We start from the raw sequence: 23,960 nt of genomic DNA, 5'->3' as shown, positions 1-23,960 counted from the left end.
TCTCAGCCCCAAGGGATGGCTGAACCAGGCTGCTGTGACTTTTGGCAGAGTTGCTGAGTGACCCATCACTCCCTCTGCTGGCATGGCCCCTGTGGTCTCCGGACCGGGCCCGGGATCCCTGCCAGAGGGCAACACCTGAGGGAGACAGTTGGGGGAGATGAGCGGTGGCTGATCTGAGGTGGCACGAGCTGCGGTTAGGACCCCGGCCACGATGTCTTGCAGAAGTGATGTCGGGGATCTAGGGCCACCTTCATTTTCCACATAAAGGAATCTGGGCTCAGAGAAAGGGAGTGGAATGGCTCAAAATGCATAGTATTTCTACCCACTAGAGGCTCAAAAGCATTTGTCAAACCAGCACTTTCTGGACCTCAGGCCCCAGTGTCTGTCCCAACAGCCTTGCTCAGATGGAGGAAATTGACAAGGAAGCTCTTGTACCCTGCAGACAGGCACAAAGCTCCAGCCCATGTAAAGCATGGGAGGACCCTCCATGGCAAAGAACTCACAGGCCTGGCAGTTTCTAAGAGTCTCTAGAAGCAGCCCTGGGGTCCCCTGGACCTGGTGACCCCTGCTCGCTCAACACAACATGTTTTCTCAGTTCCTGACTTCCGCTGTGGTTTGCTCATGTCTTCTTTTTTTTTTTTTTTTTTTTTCTTTTTAAAGTCTGACTCGTAAGCAAACAAGGTGGGTTGTCGCTTCCTCATTTTCAAGTCCTGCTCCTCATGGGAGCCAGAAATCTCTTTCAAGCTTCACATCACAAAGGGCTCCCCAGTGAGCAGTGGGTCTCCGTCCCCCTCTCCAGGGGCCCTTGGATGGGACCTTGTTCTGGAAAGGAGCCATGGACCTCTGGCTTTGGTCACTGTACTTCCTGCCAGGTGAGTGCTATGGGGACCCTCCTCAGACGTTGTCTGAGGGTTGACTTGGCCACAGGGAGGGGAGCAGGCAGGTATTCCCAGCTCTGATGTTTCTGGAGGGATCTGTGTGAGCCAGTGCCTAGGACAGGACAAGGTGGAGGCCTTCCCACCTGCAGCAGGTGCCTCTCTCTCCACGCCACTCAGATTCCTCCTTGCCTCAGGCATTGACTCCTACAGGCAGAAGGTATCACCTCTCTCAGACGTTATGAGCCGATTAAGATGAGATCGCAAAGCAAATGCCTCCAAAGTGCTTGCCTCTACCATGTCTTTCTTTGGATCTCTTTCACTCCTGAATTTTCAAAGTTCAATCCAAATGAAGACTCCCCACCCCGTTTGGTGGCCCTAACCCATTTCCTGAGCTCCGTGTCTCCGTTTACCACTGTGCCCTGGGCACTGGCCCTTCCATGTCCCATTGAGATCAGATGTGCAACAGGCCTAACACCTAACCCCAGATTCCTCACTGGTCACCACCCAAAGCAGCAGCTCCCTCTGTCTTAACTACCTCTGACATTAGCCGCAAAACACCAGAATAGCTTTTTAAGACCTCTTCCTATTTATCCCCCACCAGACTTGGACCCAATCAATGGCCAGCACACAGAGTTTAGAAACTTCTTATCCTGGTAAGCTTCACATTTACCAGACAAGGAGCAATGGTAGCTCCTACTAGAGCTGTAACAGAAGGGATAGAAAGGAAAAGAACACTGGATCACCTCTTAACTGTCTCACCCACTTCATCCAACTTGATCCACCTGGAGCTCCAGATCAACCTTTTTCATCTTGACTCTGATCATAGGGTCACCCTCTCAACAACCTTCAACGGCTCCCACTGCCTACTGGATCGACTCCCATAAACAAACCCCTCCCTGAGCCTCCCCTTTTACAAGGGAGCTTACCACACTCCCCTGTATTCCCCTAACCTCTAGCCAACCAGGCTTGTCCTTGAACACACGCTGGACTTTCCTGTCATCAGGCCCTTGCCCATGCCATCCCTTCTCCCAGGAATATCCTTCCTCCGTCTCTACCATTTAGGGGGCTTTCAAAGTCCATCTCAACCTCCCCCTCCTTGTATATGTTCCAGAGCCCCTTCTTCTGAACCCTGGCAGCCAATCTCTCTCCTCTCTGCCTTGTTTTGTGGTTCAGGGTGTGTTGACTTTATTTTATTGATTCATTGGTCAGCTTCTTGAGGGTTGAGCAGTGTTTTGGTTTAGTTTTTTGTTTTCATCTTGTGTTTATTGGCCACACCCAAGGCATGCAGAAGTTTCTAGGCCAGGGATCGAACGTATGCCACAGGGGTGACCAGAACCACAGCAATGACAATGCTGGATCCTGAACTGCTAGGCCACAAGAGAAATCCCCAAAGTGGTTTTTTATTCATACTTGCTTTCTTTGGAAGAGAGTCAAATGTTTGAGTCAAAGATTGGAAAGCCCTAAAAGCCCAAGGGAGTGAAGTTTCAAAGAAACAGACTGAGAGGGAGTAGGACATGAGTGAGCCCTGTGGATGGTTAGCTAAACATAAGCCTGAGAGAGAAGAGGGATCGGGTGGACATGGACGATCTCCAGGAGGGAAGGGTACCTAAGCTGTACCACCACAGTCTGTCCTGAGCAATAGGGCCATTCTAGCCAAGCCAGACAGGTCCTTGCTCAGGGCCTGGGCCTTCTCCATTGGTGCCCATCCACAGGGGAGGAGTTCAAGGCCCAAAAGGATGTGCCCACCCTAAGCCTCCACCCACAACCCCTCTTCTAGACCCCAATTCCCTCTCCAAAAGACTCTGGACCCACTTTCAATGACTGTGTGAGACTCTATCCTGAGTCTTCTATCCTGGGTGATGCTTGGACTCTAAAAGGGTAGATACAAGTGGTTGTTTGGGAGGGAGGTGGATGGAGCTTGTACAAGCAAGCTGGGTCATCACCATGTATATACCAGGATGCTCTATGGTGCAGGGAGGAGCCAGGGATGAGAACAGAAGGGAGATAGACCAAAGGCTGGAGCCAGGAAACCGGGGGCCATTTTCTCCCTACATAGCCATGTTCCAGAGTGGACATCCACTTGGGACCACAGCTCAGGGTTCCAAACATATATTTATAGCCAATTATATATTGAGAGTGACTTTTTAAGCCACATGCATCCCTGTCCCCTACCATCACCACTGAAAATCAAGTCACCAACTTGAAGAGTAACAGTACTTGGAGGCCCCTCTACAATACTGATATTAAATAGGTTGGTTCCTCCTTCCACTCCTTCCTTTCCTGGAATCATTTGGAAATGTAGTTATAGAGCCAAGAAATGCAAAAAATTCAAGGGCACCTGGCATGCTTAATGAAGAATGCTAGAGTTCCCATTGTAGCTCAGCAGGTTAAGAACCCAACATAGTGTCCATGAGGATGCAGGTTTGATCCCTGGCCTCGCTCGGTAGGTTAAGGATCTGGTGCTGCCACAAGCTTCAGCATAGGTCACAGATATGGCTCGGATCTAGTATTGCTGTGGCTGTGATGCAGGCCTCAGCTGCAGCTCTGATTCGACCCCTAGCCCAGGAACTTCCATATGCCACAGATGCAGCCTTAAAAAACAGAAAAAAGAGATGCAGATTCATAGGCCCCCTCCTAGACAGATATAATCACCAGGCCTAAGGGTAGGACCAGGTCATCTGCATCCTAGCAAGTTCCCCCGTAAGAGTCTTACACATACTGTGTCGAAGTCCTAAACCTGGAGGTTGCCTCTATCTTTTCTTCTATTTGGGAAATCTGCTTTTGGTGAGATGCTACTGTGAACTCCAGGGAGCGTGGGATCTGGTCATTTTCACGCTGTCAGTGAGTGTTTCCTTGGGACCACACTTCAGGGTACCCAGTGGATTTCCTTGTGCTTCATCCATCCAAAGTTCACAATGAGGATGCCTTAGCTCAGGCTGCTGTAACAAAATACCGTAGAAGGTGTGACTTGAATAACAAACATTTAGGAGTTCCCACTATGGCACAATGGGTTAAGGATCCATTGTCTTTGCAGGTTCCATCCCCAACCCAGTACATTGGGTTAAGGATCCAGCACTGCTGTAGCCATGGCGTAGGTCATAGCTGGGCTCAGATTTGATCCCTGGCCTGGGAACTTCCACATGCTGTAGGTGTGGCCAGAAAAAGAAAAAATAAAAAGACATTATTTCTCATAGCTCAGGAACCTAGAAGTCCTAGATTGAGGTGCAGACAAGTATGGTTCTCCCCAAGGGCCCTCTTCCTGGTTTGCAGACAGCTGCCATCTCCCCGTGTGCTCACACAGTCTCCCCGCGTGCATGGAGAGAATAAGGACACTAATCGCATTATGAGGGCTGCACCCTCATGACCTCATCTAACCCTGCTTTCCTTCCAAAAGCCCCACCTCCCATTGCTATCACTTTGGGGGTTTGGGCTTCCACACATGAATTTTGGGGAGGCACAAACAAAGAGTTCATCATAGAGATCTGGGCAAAGCAAGGGGTCACCACCAGCAGCTCATCGCTGAGTGGAGTGAGGCCACGGATGGGGTCTGCACAGGTGACGACCCCTCTCAGCTCTGCCTTGCCCTGCCCACTTTACAGCATCACATCCTTGAGAAAGCAGCAGGCATGCCTTTTTCTGGCTGGGTTGGTTCAAAAACATTTGTGTGCTCACTCTCAGGTGCTGGGTGTCACACACAGGTGTGGCCTCTCTGGATACATGGGGCTTCCCCTGCCCCCCTCGATTGTGTCTTTGTCCTTTGACACGTTCCATTGGCACGGTCCAGTCCACACACCTACCTCGTACCTCTCAGTTTCCAGCGGATCTGAAGCAGAGTTGGGTCGGGTATTTCTGTGAGGGGTTGCGTTGTCAGCTCATGCATGTCTGGCGGGCCCCTCTGCTTCTCCCTACCATGCTCACCAGCTACGCTTTCAGATCCTAACGTGTTCCCATGCATGCTCCCCATGCAGCCCTTCTCTAGCCTCTCCTGTACCCCTGTCTACTCTCCCACAGCTGTTTCCATCTCTTTACTGTTGTCCACGTTCTTCCCTCTCCCAGAATGTCCTCTTTGGGTCTCTCTGCTCATCTAGAAGCCTCCAGCCCCACTTCTTTCCTTGACCCTGTTCATTTGACCAAATGCCTTGGAGCTATCCTTAATGTGTGGTCTGCAGATGAATTTCTAGAAGTTTTGTGAACCTCCCTCCTTGCCATGAACACGCCACATACACGCCACATCCTCTCTCCTGTACCGGCCTTTTTTTTTTTCTTTTTTTTTCTTTTTGTGGCTACACCTGCAGCATATGGAAGTTCCCAGGCTAAGGGTCAAATTAGAGCTGCAGTTGAGGCTGATACCATATCCACGGCAACAGCAGATCCAGGCCACATCTATAGCTTATGGCAATGCCGGATCCTTAACCCGCTAAACAAAGCCAGGGATTGAACATACATCCTCATGGCGACCACATCATGTCCTTAACCTGCTGAGCCACATGGGAACACCTCCCATCGCAGCCTTTATGGGGGCTGTTCTCACTGTCTGGAAGGGTCTCTCCTCCACCCAGATCCCCCAGCCCCACCCCAACATACACACTTCACCCTCTGAATCATCTTCCCAGAAATATACAGATGCTTCTTGGGACCCACTTAGGTGACAGTCACACTTGGCCTTCCCCTCGTCTCCAGCTTAGACCCATCAGCTAAAGCATAAACTGTTTGACATCAAGGACTCGGGACCCACATCTTTTATACCTCCTGGCTCCACACCGTCCCCGGTGCCCAGACAATGTGCACACACAACCCAGTACACCCTTGGTTCCCTCTGGGTTCCCTTCATCATTCTCTCAGTGGCCCCCGACCCCCAGCCCTTCAGGTCACAGCTTACACATGACCTCTTCCAGAAAGCCTTCCTCGAATTACATCGACCTCCACAACAGCCTGGATCAGGCACCCTGACTGGCTGCTTCCAAGGAGCCGTGTGTATCATGCAGTGGGGTTCGTTACACTGCGCCGGAGTGGAGTGGAGTAGAGTGGCTGTCCATTTCTATCTCCCAATAAACAATTTGTTCTGTGAGAGAGAGAGGCCAGCTATCTTCCTGTCACATGAAAGGCACTCAATAGATCCTTGCTGAAGGACTGAATAAAAGAAATAGAGGACAGAAGTTGTTTTGGTTGGATGGATCTGAGCAAAACAAAATTGAACACAAAGATCTGCTGTAGCAAATGGTACTATGCCTCCCAACACGACAGTGAAATCGCTTGGGGAGTCATGTGCTGGTTGGGGGTCAACCGGGGCATATTCTTTCACACGGAGTAGGGCGGTGCTTTTGACTATACTCTCAGGGATTTGCTGCCTGGGTCCCTGTGGATTCAGGTTTGGTGCTGAGGCTGAGGATTATATTAAGGCTTGGGCTGAGGAGAGACTCAGCCTTGGGCATGGGGCTGAGGCTGGACAAAGAGCTGGATTAAGGATGCAAATAGGACTGGGGATGGGAAGAGGCTGAGGATGAGGCTAAGGCTAGGGACTGGGAGAGGTCTGAGGCTAAGGGCTGGATGAGGCTTGCTAATGGGGCAGGGGTTGGATCTAGCGCTGAGTGTGAGGCTGTGTTGGAAAGAGAGCTGGAATTGGGGGTGTGGCTGGGGATAGGGCTTCCCCTACATTAACTCCCTCCCTTCCCTTGCAGTGTCTGGTGCTCTGAGAGTCCTTCCAGAAATAAAGCTGGAAGGAGTGCTGGGAGGATCCATTGTCATCGAGTGCCCACTTCCTGAAACACCTGTGAGGCTATATCTATGCCGGACAATGGCTTTGTCTGGAACCTGCACCACCGTGGTGTCCAACAAGAATTTTGTCCTGGAGGAATTCAAACACCGAGTCACCCTGGAGCTGTGTCCAGACAGGAAACTGTTCCTGGTGGAGGTGACAGAGCTGACCGAGAGAGACAGCGGGGTCTACGCCTGTGGGGTGGGCATGAACACAAATCGGGGCAAGACCCAGCAGGTCACTCTGACTGTTCACAGCGGTAGGTGCCCCGCCCCTGGAGGCTCAGGACCCCCGCCCCCTCTACCTCCAGAAAACATTTCCACCTGGGAAGGCTGGGGCAACCATCAGGCTGCTGTCAGCCCCAGATTCTGACACCGCTGCCAACCCAGTTGGATTTGTAGAGTTGAAACCTCACAAAGTCAGTGAACCTCGTGGTCCACTGAATTTCCTATGCAAACTGCATAAAAGGAGCAGGATGGGCAGCTCCTTGTGTGGTACTGTACCAGTCCTACCACGGGGCCAGGGAAGTGGGGTTGAGCCGGAGGAGGGGCTCTAAGACTAGAAGAAACTGGAGGCAAAAAGACATAATTGTCCCCATAATGGACTCCTGAGAATATCAAGGATACGTATAAAGGAAAGACGAGAGGCGTTGGCCAAGCCTGCTACTTTATGATCGGATCCTTTCCTTATTTCTCTTGATTCCTTCCTTTCTCCTCCTCTTCACTGACTTCCTCAGACACACGTAACACTGATTCAACAACCTAGACTGCCAGTGGCCTCTGATGGTTTTGCAGGGAATGCTGAGAATAAGGGAGTATTTCTTTCAGGGAAGCCTCCAGCCCAGTTCTTTCTCTGCTCCTCCTGGGACACCCCTCCCTTGTCCCCTCACTGCCCTCTGCCCCCGCAGAGCCAGCCTCAGCTCACACCCCCAGCACCTTCCCTAGGCCTCGGTCACATCTTAAAAGACCACCAATGACTCCTCTTGCCTTCGGCAGATTACAGGCCATTCTGGGAAGAAGATCCGATGCCGGAGCCTCCAGCATGGTTTAATAGGTTTCTCCAAATGCATATGCCTCCTCCTTGGTTCAAGACGCCTGCATATGCCAGCCCTTTCGAATTCATACCCAAAGGTCAGTTCACCAAAGCCAGGGTATGGGGAGGTGGGGGAGATTCTATGGCACTGTGAAAATAAGGAGGAAGGTGTGCAGCTCACAGAGTGGTTGGCAGAGCAGAGCCGAGTCTCAGATGTGTATCTCCCTGCCCGAGGGGAGGGTTCATCGCTGAGAACCGCCTTCCATGTCCTTCAAGCCCATCCTTCAGCCTGGACACATGGCACTAGTTGCAGAACTGACCCATCACCACCAGGTGGCACCACAGAGTTTGTGTTTCATTTACAAAATCTAGCACTTTTACGAAGGACTGCCGAAACCAAGAGGGGGCAAATCTTTCCCAAGGTTTCCCAACCTTGCCTCTGGCTCTCCATAAGGCTGTCTTCCACTTGTTGGCATACAGTGCTTTCACAGCTCTAATTTGTCATAAAAAGATTAATCATGATTATACTAAGGATACTTATACGCGTCTATATCGGCTTCCTGTCTTCAATGCATTTTACGTGCAATAATTCCATCATATCTGCCCATGAGGTGGGTTCATTAATTGAATATTGTTACACTAGAGGACTCTGCTGGTTGTCAAGAGAGGGATAATGTAACTGAGCTCCTTATGTACCCAAAGATGTGACTGACAGGTGTGGAGCGGGGGAGAAAAGGCAAGCACATAGATGGAATACAGGGCAGCATGGGACTTGAACTACCATCAAGATTTTCTCCAGGCTCAGAGGAGGGCAAGGTCTTCTGCTTGGGAAGTCAGGGAAGGCTTCCTGTAGGAAGCGGAGTTTGAAGTAAATTTATTTATTTATTTATTTATTTATTATTTCTATATATATATATATTTTTTTTTTCGGTCTTTTTCTAGGGCCGCGCCTGCAGCCTATGGAGCTTCCCAGGCTAGGGGTCAAATCGGAGCTATAGCTGCCGACCTATACCAGAGCCACAGCAACACGGGATCCGAGCCACATCTGCAACCTACACCACAGCTTACGGCAATGCCAGATCCTTAACCCCCTGAGTGAGGCCAGGGACCCAACCTTCGTCCTCATGGCTCCTCGTCAGATTTGTTAACCACTGGGAATGCCATGAAGTAAATCTAGATCACATTTTCTAGATGCAGATGGCATGTTCAGAAGGCATTTCAGGCTATAAGAACTGCAAGAACAAAGGTAGTCGGTAAAGGGGAAGAATATGTTCAGAGAAGAAATGGTGGACCCGTTGCTGCTGGCAACTAGAGTGTCTAGATGGAAGGCCACTTTTTCCTGCTGTTTTCCGCAGAAACCTCACCATCTCAAAGGACCAAGGCCCCTCCAGCACACCACACCTCCCCCACCACCTCAGTCACCCACCACCCTCGAGTTTCCAAGGCATCTTCGGTAGCAACGGCTGAGCCCACAACCCTCCTGCCACCCACCACAGCCTTAAAAACCTCAGCCCGGGAAACATTGCTCAGGCCCCAGACGGCCAGCTACAACCATCAAACCCGGCTTCACAGGCAGAGGTAAGAGGCTTCAACCAACCAAGGTGGGCTAAAACCAGGCAAAATAGTCTAGAGTTAGGAGATCCACTGAAATCTTCCTGAAATGTCTACCAGCAGCGATCCTTCTTGGCTTTGTCTCTAGAAGCCGCTGTGAAATATACCACCTATGTACACAGCACTTTAACTCACTGGTCGTATTAGCGAGAACACACTGGTCAATGCCCCAGCAGGAGATCTTGGAGAAGAGAGACCCAAATCTTTCAGTCACTTGGTATTTATTCAGATCTGTTTTGATGAAGAACTAAATGAGTATAAAATTAGCTACTAAACTATTAACAATTAAAATCACTTCCCAAAGTTCCCTGGTGGCTCACCGGGTTATGGAATTGTCATTGCTGTGGCTGGGATCACTGCCGTGGTGTAGGCTCAAATCCCTGGCCTGGGAACTTCTGAATGCCATGCGCGTGGCCAAAAAAATTAAATTACCTCTGCATGTTTCCTTTCATTTTTTCATTGTGGCTCCTAGAAAACTTAAAATTAGCTATGAGGCTCACATTATATTTCCATTGGACAGCACTAGTCTATAGGCTGGGGTGCAACCCAGGAAAGTGCTGCTATCCGCCACTAGGGGACAGCATTGGAGCAGACCCCAAAGAAAACTGATCATCCCTATTGGAATTATTTTTGCCTAAGCAAAGACATACACCTTAGTGAAGAAGGAGCTTCGAACACCGTTTGGAGCTTATAGATGGGAAACTGAGGCCACGAAAGCTAAGTGGTTCCACATAGAACCAGGACTCCTGATTCCTAGTTCATTAAACTATAACCAGTGGAGCAGAGTTCTAGTCAACTCAACCAACATTTTCTCAAATCTCTATTAAATGCCAAGCATCAGAGTAACATCCTGGAGATGGAAAAGTTAAATAAAGAAAACAGGCCTTATCTAAGTCTTATTTACTAACTAATGCAAGTCTGACTGTGATAAGGTTGTAAGCAGTTTATACAGGAAAAGTGGTGACACAGAGAAAAAAATTGATTCTGTTTTACTCTGATTGCAGAAAAAGAGGACTTATCTATTGGCCCGTTAAGGAAAGTAAGGTTTCAATATGTAGAGAAAATGGAGGGAGAGGGAGCATCATGCACAAAAAAATCCTCTTTTCCACAGCTCTAAGAAACTCATTTAATATTTGTGATATTCTTGTGAGGAAACTGAGGAGCAGAAAGTTGAAAGCAGGAGTTCCCTGCTAGCCTAGCAGTTAAAGGAGCTGGCGTTGTCACTGCTGTGGCTTGGACCACTTCAGTAGTCAGTTCCAACCATGGCCCTGCAATGTCTGCCCACTATTTGGTTTCATCCTTAAACAGTTTTGTAAAATAGGTTTTACTAAGCCTATTTACCAGGAAACGAGGCTCAGAGAAGTTAGGAAACTAATTCAAGATCACACAGCCAGTAAAAGGCCGAACTTATATCTGAAGGCAAGTATTTCTGACTCTATAGACAAGCTCTTGGGGCGAGGAGGGGGAGGTGAGGAGTCTATTAACAAAGAGACAAACCTGTGAACTACCTCCGAAAAAGCTGGCCACTTATGTGCTGCTGCCTTAAACCTCCCTCCTTTCCCTCCTCAGAGCCTTCAACCAACGCCTAGGTCCGGTGTCCAGGATGCGAGAGCAAGGATTCCACGTACTGATCCCTGCCGCCCTGGGTTTCATCCTGCTGGCACTTCTGGTGCTGCTGGCGAGAAGGGTCTTTCAAAGGAGGAAAGGTGAGGGGGTCGGGCTGGGTTGGGCTGGGTTGGGCTGAGCTGCCCAAAGAGTCCGGAGCATTCAGACCCCTCTTCTCTCCCGAGGAGAGTCGGGAGTTTTAGATGAGCAGGCTGGGGTATGAAGAACGTGAGATGGGGGTCAATGGTTTGGAAATGGGGACGGGGAGGGGTGAGGCCTGGGCCCCGTGGTCATCAGCGGAGGGCAACGCTGAGCCTCTTATATTCTGAACATGTCAGGCATTGCCAAACACTGGGGAAGGAGAGAGCCTTTAGTTTCCAAAGACCTGAGGGCGGGGAGTGGTTAGCCTTGGGCCTCTGACGCCCTTTTTCTTGCTCTTTCCCTGTGGCTTTGCTGAAAAGCTCTCTCCAGGCGGGTCCGCCGACTGGCAGTGAGGATGCGCGCCCTGGAAGCCTCCCAGCGGCCACGCATATTGCAGAGAGCGCGCACCCAAAATAATGTCTACAGTGCCTGCCCTCGGCGCCCTCGGGGGGCGGACGCTGCTGGTGGTCAGCAGGCAGGTAGGTGGGGGAGAGCAGGGCAGGTTGGGGAGAGCGGGGCGGGCAGGAAGCTGGGGGGAGATTAGGGTGCGCGGGGATGTGGAAGGGAATCAGCGGGGCAGGGCGGAACGGCCGATCGCCCGAGCTGGAGCCTCAGCCACTGCGTGCATCAGGGAGGGAGCCTCTGGAGCACCGCGCCTCCAGGGCAGCAGCGTGCTGCGGGAGGGGCTCCTGGCCCCCGGGCTTCGGGCAGAGCTGGGGGTGGGGCTGGCCACTCGGCCGAGCGCTCAGGTCTTCCCTCCTCTTTACCTTTAGGTCAAGGGGCGGCACCTCCACTAGGCTCCGCAGCGCTGGCGACCTCGCCCCCTCCGCAGGTAAGCTCCGCCCCGCCCCTGATTGGCAGGTGCGGCCCCAGCCCGAGCCTTGGAGCCTTGGCTGAGCTGGACCACCCAGGCTTTGCCAGCGGCTCTGGGTCCCAGAGGCAGGGAACGAATGAGTACCAGCTTCCACTTTCGTCTTTGGCTGGTGTCCGTAGACGGCCACCCAGCAATTGTGGTGGACAGTTACATGGCTTTGAGCTAAGCATTTTTCATGGGGTAAATGGGAGCTTAGCAGAAGACGATAGATGTTAACTTTACAGATGACTGTGAAAGGCTTTCAGAAGGAAGAGATTTGATTTCTAGGAGGTCTTAAGGAGGTGGAAGTTACCCAGTTTCACCTTCATATGAGGAAGAACTTTCTAGTAAACTCTCGAAGATGAAAGGAGGTTGTTGACTGAAGGCAGGTAAGCTTAGCCTAGAGATATAGGTAAGATTCAACACTGTGCCTGAGGAAGATTCCTCTTGAAATCTAGGAATGGATGCAGGGAACTCATCTTTCTATTTTTTTCTTTTACTCATCTTTCTATTGATGGCCATTGGCAGATGGGTGAAAAGCCTTTATCCATTCATCTTTGTTTTCCCCAAATTAAGAAGAGAAAACATTTTATTCTCTAAATTAGCCCATAGCAGCTAAAAAAAAAACTTTATTACTTTAGGAACCAGAAAAAAACTGAAGTGCACAAATGTCCCTGTTTTAATTAGGGTGTAGTCTAAGCTAATGCAGCAAACCCTAAACCACAAGCACATAAGATGGAGACCTGTTTTCCTCTCAAGCAAAGGCAGGGAGCCAGGAAGGGGTAGCCTGAGCTGAGGGGTCATCCAGGGCCTTAAATGCCTTTGGCCTGTTGCTCCACTGTCCCGTGGAGTCTTGCTTTGTCCATGGTCAATGCTCAATCAATCACCAGCAAGGAGTCTCCATCCCAGCCCACAGAGGAAGAAACAGAAAGCTGCTTCTTTTAGACCAGGACTCTGGCGTTTCCCATCACTTCCACTTGCATCCCATTGGCCATAATTTAGTCACATGACCACGGCTGCCTTCAAGGGAGGCTGAGAACCATCTCCCCAGTTCTGCAAACATGAGCCTCGCTAAAAAGGGGAGCGTGATGCCTGGCAATGGGCACAACTCTGCCCCAGTCACATCCAGTTTCTCGACTTGGCCCTCATTCAGCGCTTCTGGAGAAGGTTCACAGGTCCGGTGGCTAACTTCACATGGGCCCTTTTCTCTTGAACTGCTCTGTGACCACGCCTGGGCCTGTACCTTGCTCAAATTTGACTCTTCCTCCCTGCTTGAAACTCACATTCCCACTCTCAGAGACACAATTTTTGATGGAACAAGTTCAGGAAAAGGTGCATATGCTTCATGACTGAATATTTTAGCCTTCGTAGGAGGTATCTTAATTTTTTCAAGCCAAGTAAATCAATCTCAAATGGTGAACTGTAACAGGCAGCGGGAGATACATTTTGTTGTGATTCTTTGTTTGTTTGCTTGTTTGCTTGCTTTTTAGGGTCGCACTTGCAGCATATGGAAGTTCCCAGGCTAGGGGTCCAATTGGAGCTGCAGGTGCCGGCCTATACCACAGCCACAGCAACGTCAGATCCGAGTTGCATCTGCAACCTACACCACAGGTCACAGCCATCCGGATCCTTAACCCACTAAGCAAGGTCAGGGATCAAACCTGCGTCCTCATGAATGCTAGTCAGATTCTTTCCCACTGAGCCACGATGGGAAACTCCAGGAGATACATTTTCGAACTCAGCTGCTGCCTATTCCTTCTCTAGTAAAGTACAAAAAGTATCAGGTCCTTTTAAGTGAGCACTTACTCAGTGCCTACTACGTTCAGGGATAAAAGCCCTATGGAGGTGCAGGTGATGACTCATCCTACTTCTAATAACTCCCTAGGAAGATGCATATTTATTTCACAAATCATGTCACCTAATCCCAGAGTGGAAACTCCTTTGGCAGCTGGTTCTCCGTCAGACCAGTGCTTAGTCACATGATTTCAGTCTGAGCCCCCTTTAAGGCATTTCCTGCCACATTAGATCTAAGTCTTTTCCAGTTATCTAGGCTGAGACACCGCCCTGAAAATCCCCAGGGCTGAGCCACCCAGTGGAGCTCAGCCACCTCTGTGTGTTGCCTTCTAGAAGTCAACAACCACCAGCACGCCCCTCATGGCCCACTGTAGCTGCTGCAATCACCATACTCAGATACAGTGACGCTTCTTTGGTTGTTCCCAGGTGACTGAAACTCCCTGGCTCCATGCCCCGTCTCTGAGGATCGGCTGTGAATATGTGAGATTTTACCACCAGCCTGCTGCCGAGATGGGGGACACCAATTCTGATGACTATGTCAATGTTCCCTGCCGGACCCTCCGCTCCAACTGTCCCCCTGGGCCCAGACCTTGGTGCCAATGAGTCTTGTCTGTCTGCTGGTTTCCAGCACCTGCTCCATCTGTTTTCCCAGCCCTCACTACCTCCCACATTCCACCTCAAGTTTCCATCTGTTTGCCTTGAGGCATAGCTCAGTCCCCCCTCCCCCAGATCTTCTTGCACATCTTGGCAGCCCCCTGTGGGTTTCAGGCGGGCTCTGGGAGCACAGAGCACATGTCCTGATGCCTCCTGCTTCCTTTCCAAGTCACGCAGGTTGTGGGATTTGCAGAGTGTCTTTTTTTTTTTTTTTTTTTTTTTTTTTGTCTTTTTGCCTTTTCTAGGGCCGCTCTGTCGGCATATGGAGGTCCCCAGGCTAGGGGTCTACTCAGAGCTATAGCCACCGGCCTACACCAGAGCCACGGCAACACGGGATCCGAGCCACATCTGCGACCTACACGATAGCTCACGGCAACGCCAGGTCCTTAACCCACTGAGCAAGGGCAGGGATCAAACCCAAAACCTCATGGTTCCTAGTCGAATTCGTTAACCACTGCGCACGACGGCAACTCCTTTTTTTTTTTTTTTTTTTTTTTTTTTGTATGTATCTTTGACCCCAGGGTCCTTACTGCCCTGGCTCTAGACCCCATGGCGTGGAAGCTGGAGCTGTTGCTTTGAAAGCCCTTCTCAGGCTGGAGCTTCACACCAATTGAAGGTGCCTGGACTGCTTTGTGAGGACATGCTTCAGCCTTGAGCTTGGAAGGGGCCTTGTTATGAAACACCCCTGACTTTGCCCTGACCTTAGGGCTGGCGCTTACTAGTGAGCTTCTATTCATCCTAAGTCCGATGGCCAGGGCAGTTTACCTTGATGTGATGAAGGGCTATAAATTTTCAGAACCGTGCTTGTTAGTGCTGGTGATGGATGTATATATCCTCTTTACTCTAAGTCTGCCTCCCTTAAGGCACGTAAGTACACTAACTCTGGTCTTTCCCTTCTTTTAGAAATAGAATCGTTTTGGTCATCTCTTTATCCTTCTTCCATAGCCTAGAACTGAAATCGGTGCCTTTATTCTAGCATTGGTCTATGTGAGCTGTCCAAAACCATTGCATCTCTGCTTTCAAAATGCACCTCATCCATTTGCTAGTCTAGGCAACTTAGAGCCCAGCGGGGCAGGAAAGTGATCTGGGATTCCCGCAAGGCCAGGTGTTCTGCAGTAGCACTCACGTCATGGAAGACGAGACATCCCACCTCCTGCACCTACTCATTCTCTTAAGTGTTCTGAGCAAGGGCAGAGTTAGGCAGACATTCTATCTTTGGACTGAAATCAGCTACCAAGTTCGGCCAGAGCTTAAGACTAGAGAATACCCAATCTTGCTTTTAGGAGGAAGGTCTTTCCCAGACACACACCTCAGTTTTACTGGACCCTTGTCCAGTGATAGAAAGGAAAGCCTCCCAACTTGAGGTCCCTGCCTTTTATGAGCAGGGGATGTCATCACAGGTGGGACAGTGCATCCAGGTATGATGACACCATCCACAGAGTCACCTTGGCACTGGTACCCTCCCAAGTGGCAGATAAGGGAAGAGTGAGTAGGATGAGACAGAGATTATCCAAAGGGCAGGGATGGCGGGAGTGTAGGGGGGAGGAGGGGGTAAGAAATGCTGTGTTTAGGGAGCATCTTCTTTGTGCTGGGCACCCCCCGCATATTATATCCTTTATCATTTATGTTTCAAACCAGCGCCCTCACCTCTGTTCCTGGAGATGTTATGACAGTGTGATTTCCATGCCCTAAAGTTCCACTTCATATCCCAACATTCCTCATTGTTCCTCAACCATTCAAAGACAGGTTTCAAAACATCCAATTTATTAAGCATTTACTGAGCACCCATCGTTACTCCACACAGCAGCAAGGATGGTGGAGGATGACAGAGATGTGTGGGGGCACCATCCTTGCAGCCTCCTCCCAACTTTCAATCTGACAAATAAATATGACATCAGTTAAAACACTGATAGGAATTAAATAGAGTTGTAATAAATAGAGGAATCTGCTCTGTAGACTCTTCACAGCATCTGAGGGACACCTCCCATGACTGGTTGGTGGGGCCACTTAAAGAACAAAATCTTTGAGGATAAGCCTTGGCCAAGAATGGGACCCTTGATCAAGGATGTGAAGTGCCCAGAGAACATCACGGAAAGGGACACCCATTTGAAATGACACGGAGAACAAGGAGGGTTTCCTGGTCTAGGCCTTCAGCGCTGGTAGAATGTCTCCATCCAGGTCAAGAGAATGTCCATTTCTCCAAAGGCTTTGGTCAGAGCCACTTCTCTGTCCAACTAAAAGAAAAGGCGAGTTGAAGATCTGTCATGTTAGTCACAGGATAGGTTTCCTTCCAACCCCGAACTTGGCCTGACTCCACATCAAGGGCTGTGTCCCCTTTGGGATGGCCTCTGTCAAGGCCACCGACCCATCCATTGTTCCCCATTGTGTGTGTTGTCTGCTCCGGGGGTGAGGACCAATGGGCCAGTGAGCAGCAGCAGATAAAGAGCAAGGGGAAAGCTTCTGGAGTCCCTGACCATGAGAATCAGAATCCCAGCGCAAGGTGGGTCTGATCCACCTCCTGAGTCTTCTGTGCAGATGATGAAACTGAAGCCCATGTGGCCTCTTTCCATCGTGTGTTATTGCTCTTCACCATTTATTTACATGCTGGTGCATCCAGTTCTCCAAAACGTGATCAAAATTGTACACATTTTGTGGGAGGAGCTGGGTATGAAATCTGGATTTTCTTTGTTGTTGTCATTTGGGAAAAGGCCACACAACTGAGCATTATGGAAAACACTGCAGATGTGTGTCAGGGTTGGTGGTTCTCCCTTTTTCCTCCCTCACTTCTGACTCCAATTACCCACCTCAGTACCCATAAAACTCTCACTGGGAATGTACCCGGTAGTGACATCATCTTGTAGGGAAATATAATAGCATTTTAAACGTGAAAACTGGCAGAAAAACAAGCCATGTCATGCATGATGTTGACATAGCATATATGGCAATTAATACAGCTATACCTGTATGCCTGCAAAGTCAAGTGACTTTGGGGCAATCTGGGTGGGGTCACCTGCATTGAATTCTGCATTGGATTTCCCTTGTGTGACAATTCTGCAGGGGCACCCTTGGGTGACAGTTCAGCTAAGTCTACCTCCGGCTGGGCAGCTCACAGTTCCTAGCCTTGATACCTGTTTAAATTCTCGCTGGAATAGCAGAAAACGCCTGCGTGCATTCTCACTGATGGGAAACATCTCATTTTCCTGCTGGATAATAGAAAAAATAAAAATGCCCAGTGTCAGGTAGGAACAGAGGCAAGCCCCCTCCCACAGCTTCCTAGTGATGCCAGGGGAAGTCCCAAGGGACTGCGAGGACAGCTCTAGATCCCACGACCCCAGGGTGGTGTTAATGCTGAATTACCACTGTGCGCTGGGGCAACCTCTTTTTTTTTTTTTTTTTTTTTTTTTTTTAGTCTTTTTGTCTTTTCAGAGCCATACCTGAGGCATATGGAGGTTCCCAAGCTAGAGGTCCAATTGGAGCTATCGCTGCCAGTCTATACCACAGCCACAGCAATGCGGGATCTGAGCTGCGTCTGTGACCCACACCACAGCTCCCGGCAATGCTGGATCCTTAACCCACTGAGTGAGGCCAGGGATCGAACCCGCATCCTCATGGATGCTAGCCAGATTCTCTTCCGCTGAGCTACAACGGGAACTCCGGGGCTGCCTCCTTGAATCCCCACAGCAGTCTTACCAGGTGGGGGAGATCATCAGCATTTTACAGATAAGAAAACAAAGCCCAGAGAGGTTGCCCACCTAGCAAACAGACACCCAGCTGGTTTAAAGCAGACCTGGACTTGAACCCAGAAGTGCTGGTGTCCTGAGCCTGCTCTCTTTCCCATGACCCCTGAAGTTCCCTGTCATGGAATAAAAGCCCAGAGCAGATATGGGAAGAGGAATCTTCCAAAAACACGGCCTTGCGTGCGTGGCCCCAGTCCCAGCTTTGTTCAACTCACACTGGGTTGCAGTTTTGACATGATGACCACAAAGTTGTTGGCCAGAGTAGAGAATGACCTCAGGATCCTGAACTTAACTGCCTTTTCACGGTAGTTTTTGAAGATGGTGTTCAAGTAGAACTTCAGCAGGGAATGGATGAGGTAGCAGCTTTCAGCCTCCTGGGGAGGGACGGGGTCACTGTGGAGCCGAGGCCTCTGCCCACCCCAGCTCTGGATGAACAACCCACCCCAAGCGAGATAACCACAGTAGAGGCAGGGACTTTCTCGGAGATGCTCAAAAATGCTAGATCTGAAAGAGCCTTCAGGCGCCTCTGTTGGCTGGAGGAACCTCAGACCCAGGGGAGGGACTTGCCCAGGGTCCCATGGCTGGACCCACTGGCAGGTGCACCCTTAGCCCCCGGGGACTCCTGACTCCCATTGCGTTAGTATACATTTTTCTGCAACATGGCCTCTCTAATAGCTACAGGAGGTGATGGACCTTGAAAAGCATCGGATCTTGTTTGGTTGAGAGTTGGCAGGGGAAAATAAGCCTTGGAAGAAGAAGAAAGGAGGAGAAAAGGAAACTAGCCCCCTGCACACAAGGATTGCACCCTGGTCCCCTGAGCTGTCACAGAGGGAAGCTCAGCATCTCTCAGGGCTCAGCGCTCAGTTGTTAGTGCTCACTGCCTAGATGGGTGATGAGTTATGGGTGAGAAAATAGGAAGGGCATGGAAGAGGCCTAAGCACACACCCACTGGGGCTGACACAAGCGAAAGAGAAATCAAGATTGATGGCAGCTCCGGCTGAGTGAAGACAGGTGTTTACGAGCCTCAATCCCCGTCCCTTGTCCCAGGCCATATAGTCACATACCCACATAGCTCAGATACTGGGGGGATGATCCCAGACTTGCCTTCTCTGGCTCACACCCCAGCCCTGTTCTGGGTACGTTCAGCCTGGACCAGAAGTAAAGTCTTCCATCAGCCTCCCCTAGGACCCCTCAGCCCCCGCCCATAGAAGATCAGCCACCCAGGGGGAGGCACCCCCTTTCCCCCGCATCTGATTACCGAGACGTTCTGCAGAACCTCCTTCCGCAGCAGCCGGACATTCGTGATGTTATCCTGAGCTTGCTAAGGGAACAAAAAGAGCAGGTGTCTCTGGGGGGGGGGGGGTCAGCATAGAAACCCATCCTGCAAATACATATGGCTTCCCCAGGCCCCTAAATCTGTCCAGTCTGAGATCTCAGAGGCCCACGGGAGGGCCCAGGAAGGACCATGCTGAGTTTGCCTCTGGGGCAGGGTATAAGGTTCCAGCCACCAAATGTCACTCTGAGGGGCAGATGGGATCCCAGGAGCTCTCAGAGCTTTGGTGAGGGGCCTGTTTGATCCATTTGGTCCCTTGAGGCAGGAAGCAATAAGCATTTGGTTTAAGCGCCTACTAGGGGCAGAATTTTCCGTCCAGACTCCATGGGAGGTTGGGAAGGCTGCACCTCAGAGCTTCCCCTGCAGCCAACCACTCATCCCAGTTCTTGGATTTTTGAGCCAAAGAATTCTTGAGAGGGAGGAACTTTAGAGCTCCTTCGTCTTACCTCCTCACTGTGCAATTAAGGAAACTGATGGAGGCATGAGTGACTGGTTCAAGGTCAAGATCACACATAGGTGCCCTGTACCCAGTACAGCACTCTCCCATCTCCCCAGGCTGCCTTGTCAAGCTCCCCCTTCCCACCTTGCAGCTGCCTTATCTTGTGTTTGTTTTTTTTGTTTGTTTTTGGGTTTTTTTTTTTTTTTTGTCTTTTGTCTATTTAGGACTGCACCCATGACATATGGAGGTTCCCAGGCTAGGAGTCTAACAGGAGCTGTAGCCACAGCAACGCCAGATCCAAGCTGCCTCTGCGACCTACGCCACAGCTCATGGCAATGCCAGATCCTTAACCCACTGAGCGAGGCCAGGGATCGAACCCAAAACCTCATGGTTCCTAGTCAGATTCATTTCCAGTGCACCACGATGGGAACTCTTGCATTATCTTTTAAGGAGTACTTGCCCCAAGCTTTGTTCATCATTATTTGTCAACTCAGCACTCAACATGCTTTGGACCTTGAGCTAAAGCCTAAGAAGGTGGAACAGACCAGCAGAACCTGGCAAAGCAGTAGGTGAAAATTCCAAAAGGTCTCAGAGGGTTTCCGGTGACTTCCCTTTGGTGGAGTCTCAGGTTCCCTGGGACACCGATGAAGCTGAAATGAATCAGGCGCTCTTTCTTCCCCATGAGCTGTGTTTCTTTCCCTATAGACCAGCTGCATCTTTCTGAGCCTCAGCTTCCTCAGGTGCACAAGGACATGTGGGCTTGTGACTCCCCTGACTTCACCAAGATCTGCAGGCTGCAAAGAGCTCCACGCTCATAAAATATTACCCTCAGAGTTCCCATTGTGGTGCATTGGAAATGAACCTGACTAGTATCCATGAGAATGCGGGTTCGGTCTCTGGCCTTGCGCAGTGGGTCAGGGATCCAGCATTGCCGTGAGCTGTGGCGCATACTGCAGATTAGGTTCAGATCCCACCTTGCTATGGCTGTGGCGTAGGCCAATAGCTGTAGCTCTGATTCGACCCCTGGCCTGGGCACTTCCGTATGCCACGGGTGTGGCTCTAAAAAGAAAAAATGAAATGAAATGATAAAATAAAATACAATAATTACCCTCCACCCAGAATCATAGCCACATCTGGGTCCAGAAGAGCAATTCACTCACCACAACATCCTTCATGTCCCAGAAGGCCTCCCATAGTTCCTGGAGAACTATCCCTTCCACTCGGCAGGGTCCAAATTGGAATTCTTGGCCCTGGACCCCTGGCCCCTGGCTCCAGAGAAGCAGGATCAGACCCAGGCAGGGAAGGGCAGCCCTGGGCGCAGGAGAGCCCATCTGAAAGAAAGGGAGGTATCCCACTGAGGTGGGCCTCTGCCCCAGCAGGGGTTTATCCCATAGAAATGCTCCTTAGCTCTGCCCTCGGCCAGTCCTGGGGGCCCACAGATGGGAACCCTGAGACTGGGGTGGGTTCCCAGGGTTAGAATATTGCAAACATGTTAGAATATTGCAAATATTGCTGGGGCGGGTCAAGGGCCTTTCTGCCCCTCAGTCTCACAGCCACTGGTCCAGCTATCCCACTGTGGTCCCCCAACCCCGCCCATCCATGTCACACACACACACTGCACGTCCTTCCTTGCTCCATCACGGTCCCCTCTAGCCAACAAACTGACAGTCCAAATTTGACCCCACAGAGAGAAGAAGTGGAGAATTATCATGTCACATAGGCAGAACCCAGATGCGGGAGGATAGAGAGCATAACTAGGTGTTTCCCTGTCTGAGTTCTGCCCTCTGTCCCCAGGTGCACGTGGGCAGGTCTTTGTTCCCTCCCCAGGAAAAGGCCACCTGGGACGCCTCATCCCCAGGGAGCCGTGGGATTACTCCTGGCCGACAGGGAGGGGCGCAGCGGGTAGGTCACAGTCACGGTCACAAGCTCAGCTGACCGACTCACTCTTGCCTCTGAGAATTAACTTTTCAGGTAACTGAGCCAGAGGCGGAGTCGGGTTTCCAGATGAATCACCTTGAAAACCGTCCACTGAATGACTGTGTGAAGAGCCCGGAGCCAGGGAAAGGGAAGCCCATTGTCTGTCTATCATAACTGTAGGCAGAGGCTTCTTCTCCCTGACGCTTTGCCCCTCGCTTGTCTTCCTTCCGTCTTCCTTCCCTCCATCCCTTTTTCTTTTCTTTTTTTTTTTTTAAGATGTTTCTTTTTTCCATTAGAGTTGATTGACGGTGTTCTGTCAGCCTCTACTGTTCAACACCTCTCTCCCCTTCTCACTTCCTGGCACTGGTTTGACACCTGAGGATGCTCAGACTTCCACCTTTAGCCTGGGCAGGAAGCAGAGAGAGGGCCTGTCTCTGGGGTGCCTGCCAACGCAGGGGCCAGAGAAGTGGGCCCAGGGCCAGCACCGGCCCAGCGTGCAGCAATACGCTTCAGCCTCTCCCTCAGTGTCTTTCCATTCCCTTTTTTCAAACCCCACAGGCTCTGCAGCTTCTCTTGCAAGTTCCTCTCTGGGCCTCATAATCCTCCTGCCCTTCTTCCCGTCCAGCCTAAATTTTTTTTTTTTTTTTTAGGGCCACACCCTCAGCATAGGGAGGTTCCCAGGCTAGGGGGTCAAATCAGAGCTGCAGCCACCAGCCTACACCACAGCCACAGCAACACGGGATCTGAGCCTCGTCTGCGACCTACACCACAGCTCACGGCAACGCCAGATCCTGAACCCATTGAGCGAGGCCAGGGATTTGACCCTGCAACCTCATGGTTCCTAGTCAGGTTTGTTGACCGCTGAGCCCCGATGAGAACTCTCCAGCCTAAATTCTTCTTGGTGTTAAACCCAAAAGAGCAGGTCTCTTCCACAATCTATCTCATCCTTCTGGAAAAGTTGCCTGTCTCCAGCCCCCAGCGCCCAGTCCCCAAAAGGCAGTGGTCTAAGGCTTCAAAGCCAAGTACTCCAGAGTCTCCATCACTCACCTCGGGTCCTGGCAGTGATGCCTGAGGATTTGCTGCGTGGCGGTGGCTGGCTCCCGCGGTAGAGGAAGAGGGCTGGTCAGGCACCCTTACCTGATCTCGGGGGATAACTGCAGGTGCCTGTCCCAGCTCTGGAAGTTGTTTCAAAAGCAAAGGTGTGCAGGTAAGCAGGGCTTTGTGGAGCTTCATATATATGGGGGCTGCAGGGGAGGGGCGGAGGAAGAAGAGGGAGGTGGAGAAAGGGAAATTGGTCATGCTTTCCTAGAGAATTACTTCACTGCCTAGTCACCCTTCACTCTGAGACAATGGGCAATGCAGAAAGCAGCACCTGAGGTGAGATGCGACCTGATCTGAGTTCTACTTCTGCTTCCCTGAGCCTCAGTTTCTGCATCCATAAAAATAGGATGAGCAAGCAAACAAAAAGCTGTCTGGCTACCCCCAGAAGGCAGTGCGAGGTGCAAAGGCGAAAATGACACAGAGGTGCTTTGTAAACCCAATACACCTGGAAATAAAATATTACTGTACAGGGTGCACTAGTCCCCTTACTGCCAGAATCACTCAATAATTATGCCCTGTTTATGATGCGACAGTAGCCCAGAGGCCAAGGATAGCCGAGAAATTCTCTTTCTTTAATCAGTCAGGGACAAGAATTTTAAGCGTGTTTCCTGACATACAGGTGTATACCCACCCTTTGGACATGTGCCCTGTCTTGGGTTCAGGAAGACTAAGGAAGCTGCTGGAAAGCTTGGGGACCATGGTGTGCTGATAGCCTAACCTCGGCCATTGCTGCTCGGCCTGGGATCACCCAGGGGATGTGGCAGTGTGGGGTGTCAGGAGCACCAGTGCCATCAAGCGACCTGGCCGTGTGCCAGCTAGCTAGGCGCTGAGGCTTCGGGTTCTCCGTGTGTAAAATGAGGGGCAGGCTGGAGCAAAGTCCCCAAAGCGTGTGCCACAGAATCCAGTCCTGAGGGTTGCTTGTCTGCAAGACTCTCTGTGCAACAGGGAGTTCACTGTCAGTAACTTAGAGAAGGCTGGCGTGTTCTAGCCCCTCTTGGAAGGCTGTAGTGCCCTGGAGAGGCAGGGGGCCAGGCATACATTTAACTTTCTTTTCTTTTCTTTTTTTCTTGCTGCACCTATGGCCTATGGAAGCTCCTGGGCCAGGGATCA

At 50.7% G+C, this 23,960-nt stretch overlaps 2 protein-coding genes across 3 annotated transcripts; one reads left to right on the top strand and one right to left on the bottom strand.

Moving 5' to 3' along the window:
- Window positions 1-748: 748 nt before the first annotated feature.
- FCMR (Fc mu receptor) lies at window positions 749-15,126 on the top strand. 2 transcript variants are annotated; one of them, XM_084976909.1, is made up of 8 exons: window positions 749-872; window positions 6,557-6,789; window positions 7,629-7,763; window positions 9,021-9,243; window positions 10,846-10,982; window positions 11,343-11,501; window positions 11,796-11,854; window positions 14,096-15,126. In XM_084976909.1, exons 2-8 carry the CDS (start codon window positions 6,663-6,665, stop codon window positions 14,270-14,272), a joined length of 1,017 nt encoding a protein of 338 aa, XP_084833035.1. In that variant the 5' UTR covers window positions 749-872; window positions 6,557-6,662; the 3' UTR covers window positions 14,273-15,126. The 2 variants fall into 2 exon arrangements, with proteins under 2 accessions (XP_084833035.1, XP_003130501.1); XM_003130453.6 differs by having other exon boundaries at window positions 6,557-6,892.
- A 1,256-nt stretch (window positions 15,127-16,382) lies between these two features.
- Window positions 16,383-23,549, bottom strand: IL24 (interleukin 24). Its single transcript, XM_021063319.2, has 6 exons — window positions 23,482-23,549; window positions 20,993-21,143; window positions 19,319-19,381; window positions 18,276-18,434; window positions 17,452-17,526; window positions 16,383-16,557 (listed from the first exon to the last, which is right to left on the bottom strand). The coding sequence occupies exons 1-6, from the start codon at window positions 23,547-23,549 to the stop codon at window positions 16,474-16,476; spliced, it is 600 nt and encodes a 199-aa protein (XP_020918978.2). The 3' UTR covers window positions 16,383-16,473.
- Between the last annotated feature and the right edge of the window lie 411 nt (window positions 23,550-23,960).

Source organism: Sus scrofa, chromosome 9 (assembly GCF_054392235.1).
Source record: "Sus scrofa isolate SSC_HxYL_T2T_F1_AM1 chromosome 9, Sscrofa_HxYL_maternal_Yorkshire_Landrace_v2.0, whole genome shotgun sequence".
Classification (NCBI taxonomy): Eukaryota; Metazoa; Chordata; class Mammalia; order Artiodactyla; family Suidae; genus Sus; species Sus scrofa.
Note: the sequence above shows the minus strand (reverse complement) of the source record. Positions and strands in the feature narration are given on the sequence as shown.